General features: G+C 52.4%; 3 protein-coding genes across 12 annotated transcripts; 1 reads left to right on the top strand and 2 right to left on the bottom strand.

Annotated features, from left to right (window-relative positions):
* Positions 1 to 1,806: 1,806 nt before the first annotated feature.
* On the bottom strand, positions 1,807 to 7,673 carry LOC122388336 (invertebrate-type lysozyme 6-like). Its single transcript, XM_043379337.1, has 4 exons — positions 7,578 to 7,673; positions 6,864 to 7,037; positions 6,112 to 6,185; positions 1,807 to 4,373 (listed from the first exon to the last, which is right to left on the bottom strand). The coding sequence occupies exons 1-4, from the start codon at positions 7,660 to 7,662 to the stop codon at positions 4,119 to 4,121; spliced, it is 588 nt and encodes a 195-aa protein (XP_043235272.1). The 5' UTR covers positions 7,663 to 7,673; the 3' UTR covers positions 1,807 to 4,118.
* A 1,032-nt stretch (positions 7,674 to 8,705) lies between these two features.
* LOC122388341 (DEAD-box helicase Dbp80-like) lies at positions 8,706 to 15,463 on the bottom strand. Of its 4 annotated transcripts, none has more exons than XM_043379350.1 (12): positions 15,299 to 15,463; positions 13,425 to 13,492; positions 12,693 to 13,012; positions 12,385 to 12,477; positions 12,014 to 12,116; positions 11,770 to 11,884; positions 11,173 to 11,350; positions 10,781 to 10,891; positions 10,476 to 10,602; positions 10,069 to 10,231; positions 9,656 to 9,847; positions 8,706 to 9,375 (listed from the first exon to the last, which is right to left on the bottom strand). In XM_043379350.1, the coding sequence occupies exons 2-12, from the start codon at positions 13,485 to 13,487 to the stop codon at positions 9,311 to 9,313; spliced, it is 1,530 nt and encodes a 509-aa protein (XP_043235285.1). In that variant the 5' UTR covers positions 13,488 to 13,492; positions 15,299 to 15,463; the 3' UTR covers positions 8,706 to 9,310. The 4 variants fall into 4 exon arrangements, with proteins under 4 accessions (XP_043235285.1, XP_043235286.1, XP_043235287.1 ...); XM_043379351.1 differs by having other exon boundaries at positions 15,408 to 15,460; XM_043379352.1 differs by having other exon boundaries at positions 15,388 to 15,417.
* A 256-nt stretch (positions 15,464 to 15,719) lies between these two features.
* Positions 15,720 to 24,858, top strand: LOC122388343 (leucine-rich repeat and coiled-coil domain-containing protein 1-like). 7 transcript variants are annotated; one of them, XM_043379358.1, is made up of 19 exons: positions 15,720 to 15,781; positions 16,118 to 16,250; positions 16,506 to 16,634; positions 16,847 to 17,036; positions 17,481 to 17,608; positions 17,937 to 18,059; positions 18,379 to 18,462; positions 18,819 to 18,959; positions 19,275 to 19,414; positions 19,892 to 20,065; positions 20,330 to 20,452; positions 20,703 to 20,802; positions 20,957 to 21,031; positions 21,610 to 21,758; positions 22,069 to 22,255; positions 22,666 to 22,818; positions 23,093 to 23,194; positions 24,200 to 24,313; positions 24,553 to 24,858. In XM_043379358.1, the coding sequence occupies exons 3-19, from the start codon at positions 16,518 to 16,520 to the stop codon at positions 24,667 to 24,669; spliced, it is 2,217 nt and encodes a 738-aa protein (XP_043235293.1). In that variant the 5' UTR covers positions 15,720 to 15,781; positions 16,118 to 16,250; positions 16,506 to 16,517; the 3' UTR covers positions 24,670 to 24,858. The 7 variants fall into 7 exon arrangements, with proteins under 7 accessions (XP_043235293.1, XP_043235294.1, XP_043235295.1 ...); XM_043379360.1 differs by having other exon boundaries at positions 15,722 to 15,945; XM_043379354.1 differs by having other exon boundaries at positions 15,722 to 15,781; positions 16,817 to 17,036.
* Positions 24,859 to 24,946: the final 88 nt, after the last annotated feature.

The raw sequence follows: 24,946 nt of genomic DNA on the forward strand, positions 1-24,946 counted from the left end.
GAATCTGCTGATCCCTGTAGAGAAGCGTCCGATCACCTCTAAGTGAATCATCGGCCAAAGTCCCATCTCAATGTATCGTCAATTAAAAATGCCACCTTCCCAGGCGATAGATCCGTCAATGGTCTCACGCTAACCGCAGGCGGAAGCGGGCTCTGTGAGTCCCCCGTCACGACATTCCGGTGTGAGAGACCAGGGACTCGCATCTCGCTGCGGTCTGAGGTGCCAACCGTGAGGTCCGGGAGTGAATGTCCCACCTCTGTGTGGAATATCGACCATTAGGAGGGGGGGGGGGGGGGTACCTATCTAAACTGGGAGGTAGAGGTGCGGTCCAACGCCAATAGATCTGTCAGGATTCACTCCTTTCTGGCTGAACTAAGCATCTGCTAGCTTCAACATTGAGGGCACTGCAACCATGTGAAACAATGAAACAACGAACATCCGTAGACGAATTTATTACACATGAAAATTAACATCGATTCATATGCTATGTACGAGACATCTCGTAATTTCACAATACTTCACAAAACATGCACTATGACATGCTACTTACAAGCTACAATACAGTGTCATTCAGTTGGCACGGCCTCAATACCATGACTACGCACTTCTACACAATATCATATCGTATTATCACATATGAATCGCAATTCGCATGATTCACTTCATGGGATCCACGCGTTCCCAGGGCGCAACAAGGTACACTCGACAGCATAACGAGATAAAAAGAAAAGACGGTGCGGCGGACCCATATACAGCACGTTGGGGGGTGGTCGATGGTCATGTGACGCGACATATCTCTGGCGGGCACCCAATTATACACATTGATCGGTGCATTTTTCAGATACTTTTTATATTAGACTGTAAAGTCATATTTAAACCCAGGTATATTAATGATAATAAATCGTTTAGCGGACTGACTCTGGGTGTAAAGAAGCTATTTTTCCCTGTACTTCGACCTTTATTGACAGGTCTTCAAAGGGGCAATGCGATTCAAAAAAGCAAACAATAATCATGCTATACTGCCATCCACGCAATTCTCAAAATGATTGATGCTAAAACACGTGACACAACTTACAGACAGTTCGTACTCCAGTAGGTCTACTTTTTCAAAACACTATCCCATATAGGGCTAAGCGAGAACTTTCCGACACCCTGATTCAGTGATGGGTTGCATAATCGAATCTCGATGGCCTCCCTTACGACACGGCGGGACCATGTTGGCTCGACCGCCAGCGTGCTAGCCTGACCTGGGTCAAATGGTTGGCGACACTGGAGCCAGTGTTCAGCTAAGGGGGATGTGTCTGACCTCCCATGCTTTATGGCTGCTACGTGTTCTTTAAGTCGCATGCTTTTAGGACGCCCGGTCTCGCCAACATACGTGGCACCACAATCACAAGTAGTCTTGTAGATGACACCTTTTTGCAAATCCTTTGGTGGTACGTCCTTGGCTTTAACTAGTTTGTCCCGTTTGTCGTTTAACTAGTTAACTAGTTTGTCGTAAGGGAGGCCATCGAGATTCGATTATGCAACCCATCACTGAATCAGGGTGTCGGAAAGTTCTCGCTTAGCCCTATATGGGATAGTGTTTTGAAAAAGTAGACCTACTGGAGTACGAACTGTCTGTAAGTTGTGTCACGTGTTTTAGCATCAATCATTTTGAGAATTTCGTGGATGGCAGTATAGCATGATTATTGTTTGCTTTTTTGAATCGCATTGCCCCTTTGAAGACCTGTCAATAAAGGTCGAAGTACAGGGAAAAATAGCTTCTTTACACCCAGAGTCAGTCCGCTAAACGATTTATTATCAGATACTTTTTGTCGTCTACAGAGCTTATGACTGGGACCAGTGGTGGGGCTGTCAGATAGGCTGAGATTCGTGACCACAACTGACTGGGGGGACCTTGGTGTGTCACGGATGGGGCCGGCCGGACCATCTGTCTCTGAAGGTGTAACGTCATAAAACGTCAGTGATCCTGTTACGTGATTGTGACGCTGTGCTTATCAGTACATGTACCTACGGACCCGTGTAACTACTCACCTCAGTTACACGGGCTACCATCAACACATCAGTTGCAGACCCTCTAGTGCAAATGATGGCTACGGCATTATTAGCGGCTGCGAGCCTATCACAGGATCACCCAGCGAAGGGACAGCCCATTGTGAGACGAGCACCAGGCCGTACGACGCGAACATTTACCCTTTCACAGTCGTATTCACAGCTATCCCCGCTGAGCCATTGCCGACTGAGTGGAGAAGTGTCGGCTGGAAACAGTCCTGTGTTTTGAAGTTTATTGCCTGCGATCGGTGTCCTTGCGTTGGCTGATTCTGGTTTATGGGGCAGTCTGTGAGCGGGTATGCAAAGCAGCTGGAGCCAAGGTCTGTGCGGCCGGTTCCATGACCCGGGCGACGGTGCAGCCCAGGGGCTGTCTCCAGCCCCTCTGTGACAGTGGGGCTCAGGGGGCTGTCTCCGGTCCCCTCTGTGTCGCGGTTTCAGGGGCTGTCTCCGGCCCCGCTGTCCTCTGAATTCGGCGATCGACACACTGTTCCATGAAGAGGTCGAGGTCGATCACTGTGATCGATTCGGCGGCCGAGTTACTGGGGCTCTCCATCTCGCATATCTCGCTGCATTGCATTGACGACCGTCGAGTCACGTCGCAGCCCAAACAGGTCCACCAATGTGCCTTGATGCCGTCCCGGGTCACTTATCACACATAGTGCGTCTCTGGCATGCGGCTGCGGTTCTCAGAAGTGTCACGGTCGGCTCGCATGCTTCAGGTCGCTGCAGTCCGGACGCCGTATAACTCTTGTTTCGATCGGCTCTGGATGAGTCAGTTCCGGATGGCAATGCTGAGTAGCATACTCCCACGCACTATCACACAAGGTTAGCCACGGTCAGCGAGCGGCGGTTACCTTGGCGGCTGGGATGACCACTCCGTCTGGTCCGGTCTTTCTCTTGTCCTCTTCGCCTGAATTACGTTCTCTCAAGAACAGGTTCTGCTAATTAGAATGGTAACCACAGAGCAGTGCGCCTGCCGCCTCCACAATACCCCAGTGATAAGAGCCTCAGTCACCGGCCATTGTGACAGTCACTACCAGTCACCAGTCACATGCAGCAGGCGCCGGTATCCCTGCAGTCGGTGACGAGTGTCCTTGGATCCGGCGGCGCCGGTGCGTCGCTCCACTCCGGCGCCGGCACGGCGGAGGTCACTGCAGTGGTCACTGTGGTGGGACGGCCCGCACCGACCGGTCACCATCTCCGGTATGGCACTAATGGTAGAATGGCAGTCGTCAGTCGCACTGCACGGACAATCCAGCGATGGCAGTTACGCCGTCTGTCGTTCGGTCCAATCGCCAATCCTGCATCGTTCCAGCAATATTCGCTGGTTGACATGTGGAAGGTCGAGTGGAGTCGCGAAATCGCCAGTAGATCTTCAAAGCGCCTTATCCCCAGAGCGGCATTCCTGGCCCACGCCGGCCTGTTGGCGTCCCCGAGGACAGAGCAGTTGACGATGCTCCGGGACGGCTCGGGCCGCCGGGCAAGGATTAGCGGAATTCCAGCAGTAAATCACTAGACTCCGGCTGCCGTCCCTCGAAGGCAGCTCAGCAGTCCGACGGTCCTGTGCGCCACTGGGTTTGTCCCACGGACTGCCAGAGATAATGTGCTTGGAATCCGGCCTTTCCAAGCCTGCATCCAACCCATTTGGTCGATTTGGTATTTGCCGACATTATGTAAGCGCCGTCACTGTAGATTGTGTACGTCTTCTCTAAGATCGGTCGTTGGATGTCCTCTGTCCAGTTGGAGACTGCACAGTAACACCGTTCACTGTCGAAGATTGTTCATGTTAGTGTCTAGCTATTGGTTGGAAAGACACACCTAGCGTACAACTAACAACAGTTTCAACAGCCTCTGTTCTCCGCAGTCGGTCCACTGCACCATCGCTCCAGCCGCTGTACCCGTGCTCAGTCGCGCACTCCCGAGGCCCGCGACTGTCCACCCGTGTCCACGCAGCCTCTCTCAGACTGTCAGCTTTCAGAGTCAGAACAGCTGCTGCTACTGCTGGCTGTCGAAGTCTGTCCCTCTCTGAGCAGCTGTTGTCAGTTCGCACACAGAGCAGCTGTTCAGAGCAGCTGCTGCTGTTCGCTGTCGAAGTCGGCCGCCGCCCGCCAGGTGAGCAGTCGCGGCTGGCAGTGCGGCCGCACCCGCCGACCGGCTCCCAGCAGGCCCAGGGTGTCCAGCAGACAGCGCGCGAAGCGGCGCACGAACACGGTCTCCTCGGCGGTGCGGCGCTGCGCCGGGTCGTGGCACCGGCGCGGCCCCAGCAGGTGCGTCAGACCAAAGTCCTTGCACGTGATGTGGCCGTCGTCGTCACAGTCCTGCCGGCGGCAGAGAGACGTCAGTGGGTGATCACTGGTGACGTCCTACCACATCACGTCGGATTACACCGAAACAGAAGGTCCGGTGTCATATAGGCAGATACGTCGATCGTCAATCACTTCTACCAAAGCCTCGATCGGTTGTTGCGTCACATGCGACCTTCAGCCTAGACGCTGGGTGCAGCATTATCAAATGGTACGCGGCCTTTACATGATGCTGCTTGACGATATGCCAAACAAACGTGCAAAGTAGTTAGCCTCGTGATGCCCCCCCCCCCTCCCCGTCAACCGTCAGATTGTATCTCTCTACTAACCGACGTAGGGGAGAGTGGGGCAAAGCGGCCATCCGGGGCAAAGCGGCCACCCATCGTTTTAGCCCTTCATAGCTGGCGTCAGTTCCAATTTATGGTTTCCAATTATACTTCTCTTCACGGTCGTTCGAATGAGCCAGACCGGGGTTTCAGGCCCATCACCATTGTTCTGTGAAACACGGAAAAGCATTTCTTGCCAGGTTACCAACTATGTTTACAATTTTTAAATGTTATGTTATTCCATAACCGTTTGGAGTTTTTATAAGCGTTCTTGTCCATGCATTGCATGGTTATCGTACATGTATTCTACCAATTTTAATGTTTTTTACCCCACTAATAGCTCAGCTGGAATATTTTTGTCTCTGACGGTATGCGCGGGGCAAAGTGGCCGGGGCAAAGTGGCCACCCCCCAATTGGCCATAAGTTGCTTCCATCTGGATAAAAACATTATTTATATTCAAATGTGTCGTCATGCATTCATCTTGGCCACTTTTTAGTTGCATGAGTTACCAAATAATGCAATTAAATGTTTATTTTCATGAAAATCCTTTCTTTGTTTACCTACAGGTGGAAGATGATAAAGTAAACATCCATGCTCGCTTAACCTTGTCACCATCAAATACCCTAGTCGTACACGAGGCAACTATTTTGTTTCTCATATCGGGACTTGAGAAGACGCCGGTGGCCGCTTTGCCTCAGGGTATGAGGCAAAGTGGCCAATATGCATATGTTTAAAGTTTTGTCAATATCTTTCATATGTGAACGCATTTGGAAATAAAACGCAGTTGAAATAAAAGGCAACTTACTAGGGATCACATTGGTATAGAAAGAATCTTTCCAAGTTTAAAAATCAAGCGTTGGCATCGTGAGAAGCGTTAGGGTGGCCGCTTTGCCCCACTCTCCCCTATTACATTGGCTGCGGCTGCTAAATAACTTACCTTGCTAAGATCAGTTTCAGAGGATTGTCGTTATCGCAGATATCACTGTTTCTTTTACCTACTCCCGTCTCCCGGGCCAGCTAACACCTAGTGCAGCGATGTCACTCTCGATTAGGACAAGGCCAATTGCGAACTTCATCGCTTTTTGAAACGGACGGTTTGGAACGTCCATATGAGTTCAACGCATGGCTACTGATTTGACGGTCCGTCTCTGTTGACAAGCGTCTCCTGCCTCCATTAGTTGCTGAGGATTCAGGTATAAGTAAAGCCAACTTGGGTACAGGCTGGATGGTTGGATCGAGTTTATCCAGTAGTGCGCACACCGAACCGGGTGAACTCACCGTGGCGTGGCTGGCCATGTAGAGAGTGACCGCCTGGCCGGCGCAGTGACCGCCTGGCCGGCGCACCGGACCGGGTGAACTCACCGTGGCGTGGCTGGTCATGTAGAGAGTGACCGCCTGGCCGGCGCACCGGACCGGGTGAACTCACCGTGGCGTGGCTGGCCATGTAGAGAGTGACCGCCTGGCCGGCGCAGTCCACGTCCTGGGCACAGCCGAGGTAATCTGAAACACGGACACAGGTCAGTCAGAACAGCGAGGCACCACGTGAATCACGGGCACAGCGGAGGTGGTCTGAAACACGAACACACGCTAGTTGGTCCACCGAGAGCATGGCGGCACGCGAGCTCCCACACTTGTGACCACAAGCTCATGAGGATGACGAGTGGTTGAGCAATGCTGCATAGTGAGAGGATGACTGCTGGGCTAAGTCCAGGCATATTTGGAGTTGTGGTCAAACAATGCATGCATGTTATGCCGAGTTTTCCAATTACTGGAGTGTCTCAGTCCTCAGGCGATGGCTTATCCGGTGTGGAGGTTTCGAGGAGGAGGCTAGACGCTAAAGTCATTATTTTTCTGTACAAGCACATGCAATGCAACAGGCGTAAAATTTGTAATTTTGCGTGTCAAGAAGCGATAGTAAATCAACTTTTGATTGGCAAATCTTTCGCTCGAACCAATCTTGTTAACGGCATTTTCCTAAAAAGGCGGTGGACAAGATATTGCGCTGTCCCGAAGGTTTGACCAGCGAAAGGTTGATTTATCACCTGTGTACATATGCAGCAAAAGGCTACTTGCTGTTTCATGCAATATTCATATTTAATATGCTACAATTAGCAGATGCACTCAGCGTAGCTTCCTCTCCCTAATTACCCCGCCGTCGGTCTGCCGCGCTCCGCTCACCGAGCTGACTGAAGCGCTGTTCGGTGCTGACGTTGGACGCCCTCCAGAAGTGTTCGGTCATGTAGAAGGGGCCGCAGAAGGACCTGCCGCCCACCTCCCGGCACGGCGTGTTCAGGTCGCAGTCACTCGAGGCCACGCACAGGCAGGAGAGGCAGTACCGGTCGGGCATCACGGCTGGAACGGACAAACAGGCGGCACTGATCAACAGGGGCTCAGTGTCACCGGCGGCGGACGGGCGACTCCCATAGAGACAGGGCGGTGGCGAGAGCTGACAGTCCGATGCGCCTGGGGTTATGGAATGTACCCTGTGGTCTGGGTGCTGCTCATTTGACCAACTGATGTGCTAGGTACGGAATATCGCCGGGATAATGGCCATTGGCTCCTGAGCGGCCGGCGTACCCAACTTCTCACCTAAGCCGGACGTGCAGTGTGCTCTCGGGTCGTATAAACATTGGGCTGTGTTTATCCTAGCGCCAGTCATAATGTCAGTTATCGGTACGCAGGCCGTTTAGACGGGATCAGCTACTTCTGGACTCATGATAGAAGTGAGCTAGCAAGTCGCACAACTTATAACGCTGCCACGAAAACAAAACAACCAAGCTCAGTGCTTACCAATATCCCGTGAGTCTACATCTAACAAACGCACGTCTTTTCGGACTAGTATAGCAAATAGCGATCCTTGCTATAGGCCCCGTCCCCGAGTCTCGCACTCACCGTTGCTATTCCCTGCCGCCGCTGCGGTGCCTGACACCACCACCAGCACAGCTCCGGCCGTCAGCAGCAGTGTGTGGCACGCCATGGTTTCTGGACAGACTGGGGACCGGACCGGCTACCGACACTGCACGCCGCCGACTGACGCACGCCGCACGGTCCATCTGCAGCGGGCAGGAGAGGAGCTGCCGCCCCCCCCCCCCCGTAGCCGAGCAGAGCCGACGGCAGCGGCGCCCGGCGGAGCGGGAGGGGGGGGGGGGATTACGCACCGGTGAGGTCGTGAGTGAATGAGTCAAGGCATGTGGGATCATAATGTCATATTTGTACCGTGTTGAAGTCATCCTGATGCGCCAACCGAATAGGTATTCGTAGACATAAAGCTGGTGGGAGGCAGCCATGAATCAAGGAACGCATAGAAACGATTCCCGAACTTAATGCACGATCAAAGTAACGCCTCCCAGCCCCCAGGATCGAATTTTACGAGCGCCGTCTGTGAATGCTGTTAGCATATTCATGTTCGCAAAGTCGCATTGTCTGGATGCCGTTCTTGCAGTGTTCGGCCACCCCGTCCGTTGAACAACCGGCCTCCATTGGCGGACAAATGCCCGTGACACGGCTCGAAAGGTGGGCCGCTGTATTGTGCGGTCGCGCCGGACAGGACTACATGGAAAACGCAGGAGATTATCCCCGGGTGGTTTGTTACTGCCGAAGTTGGATCATAGCCATTTGTTACGTTTTTTTTCTGGGGTAGGGGGTTGCAACGCATGTATCTCATCAATCACCCTCCGAGCTGGTGCCCTGAAATGTCAACATTTTTACCGCTGCAGCCGTTGATTGCCGGGAAGACACTGTATCCAGGTAGATCAAGGTCGATGCATCCTTTTAGACTAAGTGCCAAGCAGCTATGACGTTGTATTGAGCGGCCAGTGACAGGTACGGTTCGGACCCGAGGAATCTAATTAGGAATCAAAGCTGCGAACTTCTAGGAATCGAACCCGTATCTTCGGCGTTCAAGACATGAACGCTCTTCCTAAGCCACGGTACAGCATGTTTAATTGCAACTGCTTCTATGGCCAATTGACAATCCAGTCATTCATTGATGTCAGTGGGCGTGACCGTCACACATGAGAATGTGCACAAAGATAAAATGTATTTCCTTCTTGGAACGGACAAATGTGATGGCGGCGTGAAGCGGTGCACAGACCCGGTCCTCGCCGCCAACTGAAGCGTAACCAGCGACCCTCGCAGGATCACAGCTCGGCGTCACAGACTCACGGCGCTCCACAGCCGGGCTCATGGCGCCGCCAGGTTCACTGGCACGTCAGGCACCCGGTCAGGTACACTAGTACCACACTCACAAGTACCACCGGCACTACACCGCGCCGGCCCGGGTCACCTCACATCGATGTCCCACGTCCGACACCGAACTGACGTCTCGAAAAGGTCGGACACGGGGCCTGGCGGCGGAATCTTCAACAGCAGCAGCAGCAGGATACACGGGAGCATCAACCCCGCACAGAGCCGTGGAATTGCGTCTCGCCCACCGGCCCAGCCGAATGCACAGGTTCCCCTAACCCCTCACACACACTCACACACAGAGGGCCGTGGGATTGAGTGTAGCTCATCCGCGGCCCAGCCCTGCGCATGCCGAGAGTCGTGGGATTGAGTGTCGCCCACCGACCCGCTGTGACGATGGACGGAACGGTGGGCAATTGGTAACCAGCTAGCGGCAAAGCCTAGTCCTTGTTGATCCTCTCTATTTCGTCCGCGTCTTCTACGTCCAATCGGTTGATTTTCCGACCTGTGAAGAAGTTAAATGTGATCAGAAGGACCAAAATATAAGGTTCATTCACTGCACACCGATTACTAACACATAATATAATTACACCTGATAACTCAGATAGGAAACAATTGATAGACCTAAGACAACGTACTATCAAACATGTCTGAATGGCCAAAATAGAAATGCCACCTCAGACAATACACTCTAACGTCTTAAAGCAAAGACGAGTTACTTCTCATTGCACGATGCGCATATCACATAGGACCCCGGCCCCAGCTCAGTCAGCCGCGGCCCGTACCGAAATGGTCGATGATCTGTTTGAGGACTGCGTGGGAGCGCCGGCCGTCCACCAGGTTGATGGCGATGCCGGCCTTGCCGAAGCGGCCGGTGCGCCCGATCCTGTGCAGGTAGGTCTCGCAGTCGGCCGAGCCCGTCTGGTCGACCGGCAGGTCAAAGTTGACCACGATGGTGACCTGTTCCACGTCAATACCTGGTGGACGACAGAGCGGGGTTATAAGTGAGCACTGGGAGGGAGGGGGGAGAGGGAGAGAGAGAGAGAGGCGCCTTTCTCCTCAGAATATTTGCTGATTGATGTTATGAGCGCCTCAATTATCAGTTCCCGCCCCACTTGACACACAGTAGCGCACACCGAGACACCAGAGCCCGACCTACGAAGTCCCCGCGTCCCCCCCCCCCCCCCCGGTGACTGACCGCGCGACAGCACGTTGGTGGTGATGAGGATCTTCTCCTTGCCGTCGCGGAAGCGGTCCAGCACGCTGATACGCTGCTCCACCGTCAGCTCGCCAGAGAGCAGCGCCACGCTGTGGCCGTCCGCGATCATCTTGTTGGCCAGCCACGAGGCAGTCCGCTTCGTCTGTGGTCAACAGGGGTGGTTAGGTGAGCTACACGGGTAGGTGAGGTTAGACGGTAGGAGGATGTCAGAATCGGTGATAGAAACACGCTGACAAGTAGCGACATCTGAGCTACGACCAAAGGCATAAAAACATCGCTTTGCAGGTGAGGAAGCATTGTCACCAGACCAGTGTTGACTGTGTCCCGTTCCAGAAATGATCCCCTCCTCATAACAACCTCCCTTCTGTGCCGCCCGTCCGACTCACGTGGCAGAAGATGATGGCCTGCCCGATGGTGATGACGCCGTAAATGTTTGAGATGGCCTGGTACTTTGACTCCTCCGACATACACTCCACGTAGTACTGCTTTATGTTGTCCAGACTCTCCTCCTCTCTGGCGGAGCAAATAGTTTGTCAAGGCTCTGGCAGTCCACCTACTCATACCATGTCAAATGCTAAAATAGGCCTCGCGGTATTGAAGTTGAGTAATACGTTAGCTCAATTTATTCTAGCTGACAATCCGCCAAAGCGTGTATTAACTACAGCAGAAAGTAAAGCGCAGTGCGACTCACCGTTTGAGTTTGATGATGACTGGATTTGAGACGATGGCTTCTGCAAAGTTCATCACCTCGCCGTTATACGTGGCCGAAAAGAACAGCATCTGACACGACTTCGGCACCATTCTGGGAAAAAGATCGAGGCGGAGGGTTTACATGTTATAGGGGTTACATGTCGCTATACATGTATAACGCTTAGAAACAGCCGCGAAAACATTCCGTGGACACCTAAAAGGCCGTGTAAACACGCGATCCGCAAAAAGCTCACTTGATCGCAGAACAAGTGTCAGTCTTCACTACAACTGACAATTTACTTAAGAGTCGCGCTAATCTCTCCTCAACCAGCCGTGTCTGACATTCAGAAAGCCTACAACTCTCCAATCACCCAGTCTCTATCGCTCACTGACTTGTGGATTCGGATGCTCTGGTCCTGGTGGCCCTGCAGTGAGATCATGACGTCCGCCTCGTCCAACACGAATACCGAGATCTTCTTGATGTCGAAGAAGCGGAACTTGATGCCCCAGTCGAGCACCTTTCCCGGCGTGCCGATGATGATGTGCTCATCCAGCTTGGCGCCGCGGGCCACTGTAGATGGACGAGTGGAGGGGGAGGGGGAAGGGTCGTGAGCGGGTTGGCGCTAAACAGCGCATCCTCTGGCACATAAACAAAAAACGAACCAACGAGCAGCGGCACTGGGAGCACATCAGCAAATGACGAGCTGAATCACAATAGCGAGAGTCGAGACACCGTATCGCACGTAGAGGGCGTGTAACGAATGCATATCGGCGCTATCCAACAGCATGCTCTACCCACAATACTGAGTTCCGCAGCTGCCCGCCCCCACGTCAGCCCACAGCCAGGGCGCCGTCCCATATCAGCCGGGAGGGAACAGGCAACGTACTCTCCTCTCCGCGGACGGCGTACTTGATCCGGATGTCGGGACAGTACTGGGCCATCCGCTGGCCACTACTAACACAGACCCCGGGGATAGAGCAGGTACTCACTCTCCTCTCCGCGGACGGCGTACTTGATCCGGATGTCGGGACAGTACTGGGCCATCCTCTGGGCCACGTCTCCCGTCTGCAGCGCCAGCTCGTACGTCGGAGACAGGCACAGAACCTGAGGACCATATGGGGCACGTCAGACCAATGAGAAACATAGGACAATATGCAGTCAACTGAGAGTCGAGGTCACAGTCACGCTTCGTTTCGGCTACACGTGTTTTAGTTTCCCACTCCTGTGACTGACCTGCGGGTAGTTTTTGGTGATGTCCACCCGGCTCAGCATGGCCAGGACGAAGGCGGCTGTTTTACCGGTTCCCGACTGCGATTGGGCAATCAGGTTCTGAGGCCTGCCAAACACAGAAACATAACATAATGTTTCAACGAAACATGTGGTGGGTTCGGTAACAAATGAAACAATAGAAAAAAAAACAGGGGCAGATACATCAGTTAAATGCACAATGCACATAGTATAGGCAGCTGGTGAACCGTTGACCCAAATCGTTGGCGAGATCGATCGTCATGGTATGTAGCGTGTCGCCTTTATCGAAATATGCCTTCACCAGTTAATAGCTCGAGTCACACACAGCCGGTTTCCGAGGGCCGGTGGACACTCACGGGTCAGCCAGCAGGATGGGTAGTGCCATCTCCTGAATCTTGGACGGAGCGTTGAATCCCATGGCGTACACCCCCTTCAGCAGTTCCGGACGACTGGCGGGCAAAGGAGAGGTGGATGGTCGGTCAGTTCACGTCGGGCAGAGCTGCAGGGGGAAGGCTTGTGATATTATTCCGTGCACTGCCACATTGAGCTCATGTACAAACAAATGCCAAATGTAATCTAGTTTAGGTCGAGCTACTACCATTTCACTACCAACTCCAAACTCTAGCACCACAGTACGGTTGTAGACACGAACAGTCGCACTCACAGGTTGAGCGCCTCGAACGACTTGACCGAGTAGAGCGGGGAGCTCGGGTCGGCCCGCTGCACCTCGATATCGTTCTTGTTGGTGATGAGGCCGGTGCGGATCACCTTCTGTAGCATGGACGCCTCGGCGGCCGAGTACGCGTCCTCGCTGGAGGCCGGCGCCGCGCCGTCCCCGGCCGCAGCAGCCGGGGCGGCGGCGGCAGTGGCGGCGGCAGTGGCAGTGCGAGCGGCCGGCGCACGCAGCGGGGCGGGGGCGGCGGCGGGCGCGGGGATTTTGGCGCCGCCCGAGCCATCGCCGGACCCAAGCGCCAGTCCGCCGACCTGTGCATGTAAGGATAGGTGTTAGCCTGGAACTTGCTGGGTGATAGATAAAATTTTTACACATTCTGGCCAACTATCACATTGCAGATGAGATAAAGTATGTGAACAGTAGGTATATGAAATTTCTTTGTTAGTTTTGGGCTGAACAGATCTGCCACAAACTAGATTTATTGATCACAAGAAGCATTTTCATTTTTTTTAACTAATATTTTACAGAATTTAATTTTTTAAGAACTGTTTTAATGGAAATGTTTCAAGTAAACGACTATATGTAGATACAATAGAACACCCGACAGAAATATTAAAGAGGCATTCAATACATAACAAAATATCTAATGCTCAAGTCAAGGAAGAAAATAAAACATTTAGTTTCTTCTCTACAACCAATGGAATGCATTAAATTCAAACTCACCCTTGAGGCTAGTGTTGACTCCTGCTTATCAGCAGATTGAGCCCAGTCACCAGGGAGTGACATTATGCCTGAAAAAGACAATACACTTTTTTGATATTTCAAAGATAATTTTCCTAGTGAAAACAAATGCAGCACTAGGTGCACCTATTACAAGGGTCGGCAGCCTCTAAAAACAGCTGTAGTTTGGATGAAACCTGCAGCATGTGGCATGCAGGCTTGACCAAATATATGAGATTAAAGGTAGTGTGCCAGCTTTCCTGGACCATATGGAGTTAATGGCCCAGATAAGGAGAACCGGATTTTTAGAACTTATCCATACCTTCAAAACTCATGGAAACGTCTTAAATTCTTCAAATTTTGAGTACCCCAGTGCGAAATTCGCCCCGACGGGTTGTCGGTCGTACCCCAACCACATTTCACGCCACTATGAACAATAAATGCACACACTGAAATCGCTATTACCGATAGGCTCATCCAATCAAGTTTCGATAAACCCGTTCATCATCATCTCCTGCGGTTTCGAACACGCCTGTTAGGTGGTGCGGTAGACCGCGCCCAAAGCCAGGGCCCCGGTAACGTGAGGTAGCCGAGTCGGGGCAGCGTGCGCTGACCCAAGCCGGGGCCGCGCGTCCTCCCGGTGTCATGTGATAGCCCGGGGCTGCCCGCGGGGATGCGGTAGACCGCGCCCAAAGCCGCGGCCCCGGCTTGGGTCAGCGCACGCTGCCCCGAGTCGGCTACCTCACGTTACCGGGGCCCTGGCTTTGGGCGCGGCTTCTGCTCATACTTTGTGGTGCGGTGGTGGTGCGTCGGGCCGCGCGCTCTGACTTCGGCCAAGAAAAATGCGTCAGCTGATCATTGTCATTTCTGCCACTTGCGTGTGGTGAAATGGGGTCATAACTTTAGAGACGGCTGCTTCATATTAATTATTTTACATAAAATAATATTTCAAACCATAAATTAATGTTCGACAGCCATATTAAAGAAACAATACCAATACAGGTTTACAGTTTAAGTTCGACATTGTGTTGTCTACGATTAGACAGCTGATAACTCATTTCCGTACGTCGTAACTCTATAATGACCTTTGCTTATTGTCACATGTGCGCCGCATTCGCGATTGTTGCCGACAGGTTGCCGACGCCTGTTTGCAGGTCAGCCCACTAGTTGTTATACATATCGAAAAACCGATAAACTTTTAGGCGAAAAAGCACTATTCCAGGCCCATTTTTGTTTTTTTTTGCGATATTAGGTAAAAACAGAAGCTTCTAATCCTAGGAAAAATAAAATGGGAAATCTTTTAAAGGTGGCACACTACCTTTAACAGTAGCAATACTTGATGGACATGATTCAAAAACACTATTTCAAGACACAAGAGTAAAATTTATGGTGGGCGTCAGGGAGAGGTGGCCTGAAGGTGCGCACTTGGAGATAGCAACATGAATGACCACCAACAATCAACATAAGGTATGGGTTGCTTCGAGGTGATCCCTGGCAGTAGCGGCAGAACACCTTCAATTAAAGGGGGCACTGCCGACTTTTGGTCCCATTCTTTCCATGCAACAGCCATAGGGCAATTGTTAAAATACCAAAATCAAAGGGGGGCATGGTGCCCCAGTGCCCTCCCCGTTCCGCCGCCTATGATCCCTGGGCTTTGTTGTGCTACGTAATAAGTAGGTATGTCATGAAATCTGAACATACCGACCTACACTTTTGGATAACTGACAAGCTGTGCCATTTGACAGCCTTCGTCATCGTGGTGTTTTGAAACCTGCCACGAGCCAGTTCTTAGGAGCACCTCACAAACTACTAGCCACTAGGTATGGATAAAAAAGTTATAAGCTAATTGGTGGGAAAATAAAACTCTAGCAACTCACCTACTGTTAAGGAAGAAGAACTTAATACTCTGCAGAAATATGGAAACTTCCGATTCGCACAATCAAAGCACGAGGAACTTGCGCAGAACCTCTCCAAAATATGACTCACGAAGGAATTCGTGAGGGGATCGATCGTGAATCACGAGGAAGTGAGGCATAAATGGCGCTGAAGTTCCAATTGTATGAAGGAAAATATGTTCTTGAATAATTTTCACGAAAGCATTTATAGATTACCTACGGATGTTTGCTTTGTGAATCATATTTGAACAAACCCAAATATGAGTTGTAATTATGATGAATCAATTTAAGGCAATTACACAAAATCATAATAAAAGAAAAACACTTCGGTGCGAAGCAGGCTTTCTCTACCAGAAAGGATTATCCGGGAAATCCCTACCAGGCTCAAATATGGCAGCAATTCACGTAAACAAACTATTTTTTGCATTGAAGAGCCGCGGAGTTTGAAATGGAAAAATTGAAAAGGTTTATCCGTCCGAGACTCCGTCCTGTTATTATAGTTTTAATCGTATAGTTGAAGTAGTATATTTATAGTTTCGTTGTATCTAGATGTGTAGGCTCGGTGGCTCGGGGCATATGACTCAGACTGGGTTATCATTACGGGTAGATCGTGATACCCTGATTGTTAGGTAGGTATCGACCGCAGAATGCAGATTGGAGGTGCCGTGAATCACATCGTGAACTCACTGAGATTGAGATAAGATCTTGATTGTGCTCCGTTATTGATCGAAGCATTAAGATCCTGGGTTTTGCCACAAATCCATACCATACTGTGCAATATTTTGATTGTATGATTGCCAGAGCCATTACGGGGTTTGCCAGCTCCGATGTTTCGCTGAGACGCCCTCGAATTTTAAGGCCTTCAAAATGAGGAGTAGAAGTTTCCATCACATTTTGATCTACCGTGACGTGATCATCGGTCATTGAAACCAAGGTAAGCGCTGTGAACGGACTATTCTCATAATGCCCGACTCAAACTCTAGCTCTTATTGGTTATTTGAAAGCCAGTTCAAGTTTACCCCTTATCCCCCAATGACGAACTTTATCAGTGTGTCGTCTGGGCATGATGCTATTTTCGTGATGGAACTTTGTGTTTCCTTTCAATATTGGCATATCTATGCCCAAAATACTGTTCAGACTCTCGGGCTAAAAATTGTATTGCAACATGTAGGAACCCATTACTTTTCAGACGAGAGTGGCGATGTGGAACGAAAACTCCGGATCTCTCCCTGATCCGGACACCCTAATCCAGTTTCTCCTCACGCCGATGAACAAAACTGGCGCCGAAGAAACGGTGCCGAAGAAAAATGAATCAAAGGTATGATATCTGAAAGGCTAGACACACTGCAATGGATTGGCGGTAGCCGGTAGAAGGATGAAAACCGTTTCTATTATTTCAGTGCGACATTCATAGGTTTGTCCCGTAGCTCAGTTGGTGGAACGTTGCGCATCTGATGTGGAGCAGTGTCGGACCGCTGTGTGTCGTCTGATGTGGAGCAGTGTCGGTCAGTGGACCGCTGCCGCCGGCAGGGGGACGAGTCCGGCGGCTCGACTCCGGCGCCGGCCCCCGCGCCTCCGCCGGCCGCCGAGTCGGACGACTGTGTGCGCAGTCGGATCCAGCGGCTGGAGCGGCAGCTGGAGGCCATCCGCGCCTCGCAGCAGGCGGCCGCCTCCCGGTCACCCTCGCCGCCCGTCCGCGAGAAACGGGTCACGTTCGCAGGTCAGTCGGCTGAGCCCGGCGACGGTCACCGTCGCCGGGACCGTAAAGTGACGATAAATGAGGGTAGGGTGGCCACTGGCCCCGTAACGATCGGCGTATGTACAGCCCACCGCTAAAGTAATGTGTGGTTTTACCAATCTCAACGGATGGCTTTGACCGACGATTTTTAAATACGGACTGATTGAAAAGAAGACGTCAATAGATAAAGTTGTAGCTGCAAGGGTGAAGATGCATGTAAGCTACATTTCAAGTCTCGTTGCAGTCTGGCTAATCGTTCCTAGGCTTCAGAAGCAGAACATACCCATGACTGAAACCACACATTACTTCTGCTGTGGACTGTACGTTAGGCGATGATGGTGTGATCCGGGTACGGCATAACTATCGTTGACTGTTAAATGCTTGGCCTGTTGATTATTCTGCCACTGTTTCACGACGTACCGCCAGTGAGTAACAGCGAGCGGTCGGCCTCGGAGTCGGAGGCTGACACGGCCGCCGGCGACGTCCACTCGGACCCGGACGTCATGGCCATGCTCACACCGCAGGCCTGCAAACTCTGCTCCGCCTACGCTCAGGTAAATACTGCCGCAGGCCTGTAAACTGATCCGCGCACGCACAGGTGAACGGGAGGGGGCAGCGGGCGCTAAGTACAGATCCATACATCGGGGAGATACGGCTGCAACATATGGGCTGAAAGACTGAAGTGACAATTAGTTTGAAGAGCAAGCTGTCTGATGATTTTTTTTTCGTAGCTTTGATCCAGCTGCTGCTACGGGCCGTACAATTACGAGAATTCTAGCCCTAATTGTGCTCCATCACTATGGCCGATAACCCATCTCCCGAACCATAATCGCCACGTCCTCCCGCACCTCGCACGTCGCCCTCCCTTCCTCCTCCTACCAGCGTTACCGGGAAGAGCAGCGGGAGCGGGTCAAACAGGAGGTCACCTCGGCCACCCTGGGCCAGGCGCTCTGTGCTGCAGAGGCAGAGAGGGACAAACTCAAGGCCGGCCTCGGACATATACAGGTCAGCGACACGGGAATCGCCCGGGGAACGGAATGTGATGCTTCATTATGCCGTGCTGTTCGCCCGTGCTCTTAATTTTTTGCTGTAACTACAGTAAAAAGCATTGCTCAAAGTTTTCAATTATAAGTCATTTTTATTAAGCCACGTTAAAAAAGACGGTAAGGAATCGGGAGACGTTGAATAGTTCCCTGTAATACGCTAAAATAATAGGTATCCCATGTAAGCCTATGTGACATCAACGGCCCATATTCAGTTACGTCCATCGCACCGTGTCTGCTATCACCGATAGCTTATGAGCGACACCCGGTGTGATCCGCAGAACGAGATACAGCGTATGAAGGAGGAGACGGTGCGGCTGGAGGGGAGCCGGGACAAGACGGTCCGGGAGCTGCGCAGATCTGAGGTAGGGACGTCGGGCTGGGCCTGATCATGGGCTGCGTTATGGGAAGGTGCCGTCCCGTAACAGGGAATAGGTATCGCAAACGGTACCAGATTAATTTATCGATGGAGTCGTTGACACTTACATAGATAACGTCAGGAGGACCGCAGTGACCTGCAGTTGAAGCTGAAGGTGATGTCCGAGTGTGTGACGTCATTACTGACTTGTGTGACGTCATTACTGACTTGTGTGACGTCATTACTGACCTGTGTGACGTTATTACTGACCTGTGTGACGTCAGGAGGACCGCAGCGACCTGCAGCTGAAGCTGAAGGTGATGTCGGAGTGTGTGACGTCATTACTGACCTATATGACGTCAGGAGGACCGCAGCGACCTGCAGCTGAAGCTGAAGGTGATGTCCGAGTGTGTCCGTAAGCGGGACCTGGAGCTGTCCATCCAGCGGCAGGCGCTGGACGACCGGGACCGACGCATGAAGGACGCACAGAGCGAGGGACACGCGGTCAGTGGACGGATAATTGCCGGTGCCATGCGCGGGAACTGGAGGTGGGGAAAGGCAACATCCTTAGTCTGACCTATAGAGTATCTCCAGCACAGGCGAACTGATGTCCTGTTGAAATGATTTTTAGGTTGCTTCTGAAGTTGCACACTTTATTTCGTAACATTAAACGAAAAAAAGCGAATAGGACTTATAAATTTCCGCTCTGGACCTCCCATACGAATAATACCAAAACTGTAGAGTAGATGGTACGAAAGATATAGACATATGCGGACCTGATATTCCCGCGGCTGTAAATAAGTATGTTTGCATTTTCAGACGACCAACAAGCTGCTGGTGGCTCAGGAGCAGCTGCAGCAGCTGAAGGCAGAACACGCGGCGCAGACGCAGAAAATCACCGAGCTCAAGGACCTGCTGGCAGAGCGGGAGAAACAACACATGGCCGAGATGAAGAAAAAGTGAGCGGGCTCTCCGTTGGAGCCAGGAATCAGCTGCAGACCATAATGGGCGCCGGTGCCTGGGGCAGTCAGGATGAGAATCGTCATCCTTATCACTACAAACTCGACCGTGCTGATCCTCTCGTAACCATTCCTTGTCCCATGTCTGCCGTCACGCATCCGTTCTCAAAGACGCACCAACTTTCCCGGGTCATGCTGTTGAACCCTCACCTTATGAACGTAACTTAACTTTAATATGCAGCACTTTTTAACAGCCATTTTCTCCTTCGCTTCATGTTTCTGGAGCAGACAGTCTCTGGCCCACTTCTTTACCACGCACCCGCTGACCTCTCCCTTCCTCCTCTCCCTCTGACCGTTCGCCGCCACAGGCACTGCGCAGTGCGCTGATAACCGGCCGTGACCACCATCTCCCCTCCTTCCTACTCTGCCTTCCCCCCTCATCCTGTCCCCTCCCCCTTTGACCGGCTGCCGCCACAGGCACTGCGCCGATAACCCGGCCGTCCAGAAACTGATCATCAAGGCGGCAGACGAGGCCCGCACTGCCGCCCTGAAGGAGGCGGCCGCCGCCCGGACCAAGGCGGAGCGGGAGACCGCCCAGCTGAGGAAGGACAACGAGAGGATGACCGCCGCGCTGGCAAAGTTCAAGGAGAGGTGCGGGACGGGGGCGAAGGGCCGGGGGACTTATCGCTAACTGCTGCTTCACAAAGCATTTTATTTCGAACTGAGAGTGTGCGATGCGCCGAAATACGGTAGAGGTTATACGTTCCGTGCATGTTTTTACGTTCAGTGCACAAACATCAGGTGGTTTTACAGGCTAATCGATCAGGCTAACAGATCAGTTTGCGCACTGGAGCAGTCAGCTACGCTCAGAAATGTTTTATCTCTTCAGGACTGAACTGTGCGCGTCCTTATCAGGTTCACGGAGCTGGCAGACGACAAGTCGGCGGCGCTGGAGAAGATGGAGCGACAGAAGCGACAGCTGGACGAGGCAGCCGTCGCCGACAAACAAAAGGACCAGAAAATCGGCGAACTTAATCAGTCAGTACAGTCCGGAAACACCCGTAAAGCATGTTGGGATATCCTAACGCGTGATTCAAGCACTAGGAAAACCACGCGGAACTCGACAGTGTCAATTAATGAATTTGTTCTCCTTACCTTTATTCTTGCAGAAACACTCAACACAACCAGAGTTAAGCTCAGCTAGTTTTTGCGTTTACATTTCTGAAGTTTACGCGGCCGAGTTTCCCAGTTTCAGTATGACAGTGACAGAACCCATCCCTCCCTGCAGGACGCTGAAGTCGGTACGGGAGGAGATTGAGAAGCTGGAGGCGCAGCGGAAGGCCGACCAGACGGCCCACAGCGCCGCCGTGGCCTTCCTCGAGAACAAGGTACGCTGGCGGCGGCTCGGAGCGGTGGAGAGCGCTGTGTGTGCCGGGGACCGAACGCGTCCCCTGGTCCGGCCGGCGGTGCTATGAGTGTTGTGTGGTGTGGTATGGGCGCAGATTGACTGGTCTTTGACGGATGTGATGTATCTCCTAACAGGTAAAACAGCAAACGGCAGCCCAAGACCTGATCGCCAAGGAGATAGCCGACGCCGAGCATGTCAAGAAACAGCTGGTGAGTAGCTGAGAAATGTAGTCGTGTAGTTGCAGATATTCTGACGTGCTGTTTGTTGCGCCAGGCCAGTCTCCAAAAGCCTATTGTTCGTAGGACGACCGACGGTACGTCCTTTTTGTGTGGGCTACCGGAAAAAAATGACGAAACAGACCCGTGAAACCCATCAATCCACTCATTGAATTGGTTCAATCGAGTCCAATTGAGTGACTAAACGGATGACTGATGAGCATGTAATCTGCAGTTCTACAATTCCCGCGCACCACCGAATAGCTGAGCTGGCTGGTCTGGCGACCTGTCCATCGCCGCTCAACGAACCGAACATTTATGTAATTTGACAGGAGAGGACAAACTAAACTAGGACCGGGAGAATCATTCGGTGTTGGCAATCCGCAATTCGGTACTGAGCTATCTTTGAAGTGATTATCAAGCTCGTTTCCCTAGGTTCAATCTCAGAGCTGAAACTCAAAACAGAGGCTCGTCTTTCGACAGCAAGTGTAAAATATGGGACCGTTTACAATGAACACGCTATAGGGTATACGATGCGTGTAGCACCTCTGACTCCGTCCCCGCCCGCTCAGGAGGAGGCGGAGAAGCGACTCTCGGAGGAGACGACGCTGCGCCGCGCCGGCGACGCGCGACTCTCCGTGCTGAAGAAGCAGCTGGACGAGATGACCGCCGAACACACGGCCGGACTCGGCAAGCTGCAGAAACAGCTGGAGGAGGCCAGGTGAGGTTCGGAGTCTGCCAGCCAAGGCTCACATTACCGTGGGAGACATTGACGAGTACTGATACTGGTCGCAATCGAACAGATAAATGATGGTTTTTCTTCGACTCACGGCCTGGAAAAGCGTTAAGACTCTTGCGTTATCGTATCCATATTTCAATCGTTCTACAGTCTACTGTAATTATAATCAAATAATGGGCAAATTGTCACGGTTGTACTTGATGGTGCGGCGATATGACGTGGAGATCTCAGGAAACCCGTACCGTCCCGGCTCCGGTAACCCGTCCCGTCCCGCCCTGACCGCGCTCCTCAGAGCCGAGCTGGCCAAGTCGAAGGAGGCGGTCGCCGCCAAGGAGAAGCAGGTGACGAGCGTCACCGACCAGCTGCGCCAGACCAAGCAGGCGGCGGCAGCGGCGGCGGCGGCCCACAACGCCTCCCGAGGCCGCGGGGACGCCTCCTCCGAGCTGGAGACCGAAAAACGCCGCAGCCACCGGCTTCAGGTAACCGGGACTGTAGATGGTAAACGGGGCGGTATACGGTATCGGGTATAGGGGACGGAATGCGGTAAACGGGACGTTATACGGTAAAGGGAACAATATACGGTAAAAGGGACGGTAGACGGTAAATGGGATGGAATGCTATACGGTATACGGGACGGGATACATCAAACGGAACGGGACACTGTAAAGTGACCGTAAATGTGTGTAATGACCTAAACAGAGCGACGGCACGTACCGGCTCAAACGGAACGGCGGTACGCAACTGCTAAAATCCGCGACTGCAACTGCGGTGCTCCTAAGGAGATCTGAAAAAAATGAAGGATAATTATTTAACACCCAAAAAAGTATTGCGTGCTCATTATTTGCTGAGCCCGTTAAAACGGCTGTCATTATCCCGTGTCGTTGCTCAGGTGGAGCTGGACCGTCTGACGGAGAACAAGGCGCAGCTCATCAGCCGGCTGGAGCACGCGGAGCGCGAGCTCGACCGGTGCGCCAAGAAGAACGAGGGCTGGTCCAAACTCTGGGAGGAGAAGGTCGAGCTCATCAGGAAACTCGAGAGCCAGGTAACCGGGGTGGTTGAGCGGTTGCTCAGCGATGCTCGAAGGGAGCTGTAAACAAAGGTGTTATATTGATCGAATTGTCCCTCCCGTTTGGTATTCTGTGAAGTCACCGGGGAATTTAGAATATAATCATTTATAACCGATCCACTACGCGCATTTGCATTACATCCTGCCGGCTGGACGTTCACGCGGTATCTTTTTAACAGTGCGACTGACCTCTGACTGTGTTTACTGACCTCTGTGACCCGACCCTGTATGACCTCTCGGTACCTTACAGGTGAAGATGGGCCGCTCCATGAACGATGACAAGGTGGTGAACCTGCGCCACGAGCGGGATCGGGCCATGGACCTGGCCAAACAGGCCGCCAAAAAACTGCAGGTGAGCGGACCTAGCGGCACCCAAGTCGGAACTCTTGTACTAGGTGCCATCCCGCCCGGGTCCACGTCTCCATAACCTTGCTGACACTTGACAGTCAGAATTACGGCATGTCATGAAGCCAGAATAGTTACGGAGCGAGCGAAGCGAGCGGAGTCTTACGTAGAATAACGGAAATTTCTGAGTATGAGCGGCCGGCCGGCCGGCCGGCCGTGGTCACGATTCTGCGACGCTTATATCTCAGCAACCACTTGACCGATTTACATGCGGTAATTTTTGTAGGGTAGCTTCATTCCTTCTACCAAGTATTGGACTATTCCCGATGCATGTGGGTGACCCCTTATGCACGTGCCACGTGCAAAACGAAGAGGTGACACTTTTGTAATTGTTGCAATATCTCGGTAACTACTTGGCCGATTGCGCTGAATGTTGGCATGAAGGTAGGCACCCACTAGGCACTGCATATCCATGTGCCAGAGTTGGGGTGCTGCTGCACGTGCGCACGTGCAGGGGTCGATTCCAGATCTCGAGAACGGCTGGACCGATGGCGCTCAAATTTGGTACAAGGCTAGGGACCGGTTAGTAGGGTGCCGTGCAAAAGTCAGTTGGGACCCATTTTGCACGTGCGCACCTGCAGGGTGCCGCTTCCAGATCTCGAGAACGGCTGGGCCGATTGTGCTCAAATTTGGCACATCGCTAGAGACCGGTTAGTAGGGTGCAGTGCACAAGTCAGCTGGAGGTACCCCCTCGAAATTTCGCACGTGCAAGGCTCACCCTCTCGCTCGCTCCGTTAGTCGCCCCAAAAGGCGTTATACTGGTGGTATGGGTGTAACTCGATTGCCCCACGTCATATCACGTAGATCACGTATCACGAGAGCGTAATTCTAAAGCGCTAGATACTAAGTAGTCCGACTTATTCTATTCAGCACAAGACTCCCTCGTTAGCGTAGATCTCCCAAACGGCAGTGTCGAGTTCCCGTCTGTTTACGTGACTCTGCGCCCCGGCAGACGCTGGACTCGGAGTACCAGGCCAAGATGGACGAAATGCACGCGCTGTTCGAGGCGCAGCTGGACGGTGTGCGCGCCGCAAAGGACCACGAGCTCAAAAAGAGCGCCGAACGGGTAACTACGCATCCTCTAATCTCACTGTCCGTGATTAGAGGATTGTCATTGAGGACTGTTTTGTAAAAAGTGAAGCATGCTGGTGGCGATCTCAGTCTACAAATTGATATCAGAACATCGAACATTTCCAGTTGGGACCTCTCTCACCTACTCCAGGTCAGTTTGTGATGATTGGAAATTCGATTAGTCACAATATTTTGATCAATCTAACCGATTCTCTGTCGTCCGGTGTCCGTCAGGTTCAGCAGATAGAGCAGATGCTTCGGGAGGTCTCTGCCGAGACGGCGGCCAGCCGCTCCTCGCTCGAGGACAAGATGCGGCGCATCCACCTCATCACTCAGAGTTTCGAGCCGTGACGTCTTCAGTCCGCCGCTCCGTCCGTCAGTCGGTGGCGCCCGTGGTAAATTGTCCGCGAGTACCCTAGTCTAATCCTAGTCTGATCTCTAGTCCAGTCTAGTCTAGTCTGTTATCTGTGTCGCTCATAGTTGTTAGCAGCCCGGCTTCGGGTCAATAAATCGCCAGTGTATAATGCGAATGTGGAGAAAGTTGTGCGTTTGTGTAAAGGGTTGACAGGTGGGTTGGGCCCCTTGGCTGGGTCTGACTCTGGAGGCCGGCTCACCGGGCACGCCGCTT

Source organism: Amphibalanus amphitrite, unplaced genomic scaffold, assembly GCF_019059575.1.
Source record: "Amphibalanus amphitrite isolate SeventyFive unplaced genomic scaffold, NRLGWU_Aamphi_draft 000318F_arrow, whole genome shotgun sequence".
Lineage (NCBI taxonomy): Eukaryota > Metazoa > Arthropoda > Thecostraca > Balanomorpha > Balanidae > Amphibalanus > Amphibalanus amphitrite.

What these genes read in the sequence shown, in the direction of transcription:
- LOC122388336 (XM_043379337.1), bottom strand. Translation starts at nt 7,662, where the DNA reads ATGGCGTGCCACACACTGCTGCTGACGGCCGGAGCTGTGCTGGTGGTG. An exon ending in GGCGGCAGGGAATAGCAACG is followed by an intron (nt 7,038 to 7,577) that starts GTGAGTGCGAGA and finishes TGTCCGTTCCAG; the next exon opens with CCGTGATGCCCGACCGGTAC. An exon ending in ACATGGCCAGCCACGCCACG is followed by an intron (nt 4,374 to 6,111) that starts GTGAGTTCACCC and finishes TGCCGCCGGCAG; the next exon opens with GACTGTGACGACGACGGCCA.
- LOC122388341 (XM_043379351.1), bottom strand. Translation starts at nt 15,456, where the DNA reads ATGCCTCACTTCCTCGTGATTCACGATCGATCCCCTCACGAATTCCTT. An exon ending in TCACCAAAAACTACCCGCAG is followed by an intron (nt 11,885 to 12,013) that starts GTCAGTCACAGG and finishes TATGGTCCTCAG; the next exon opens with GTTCTGTGCCTGTCTCCGAC. An exon ending in ACAGATCATCGACCATTTCG is followed by an intron (nt 9,376 to 9,655) that starts GTACGGGCCGCG and finishes ACTTCTTCACAG; the next exon opens with GTCGGAAAATCAACCGATTG.
- LOC122388343 (XM_043379354.1), top strand. Translation starts at nt 16,518, where the DNA reads ATGTGGAACGAAAACTCCGGATCTCTCCCTGATCCGGACACCCTAATC. An exon ending in TGGCCTTCCTCGAGAACAAG is followed by an intron (nt 20,803 to 20,956) that starts GTACGCTGGCGG and finishes ATCTCCTAACAG; the next exon opens with GTAAAACAGCAAACGGCAGC. An exon ending in GCCGCAGCCACCGGCTTCAG is followed by an intron (nt 22,256 to 22,665) that starts GTAACCGGGACT and finishes GTCGTTGCTCAG; the next exon opens with GTGGAGCTGGACCGTCTGAC.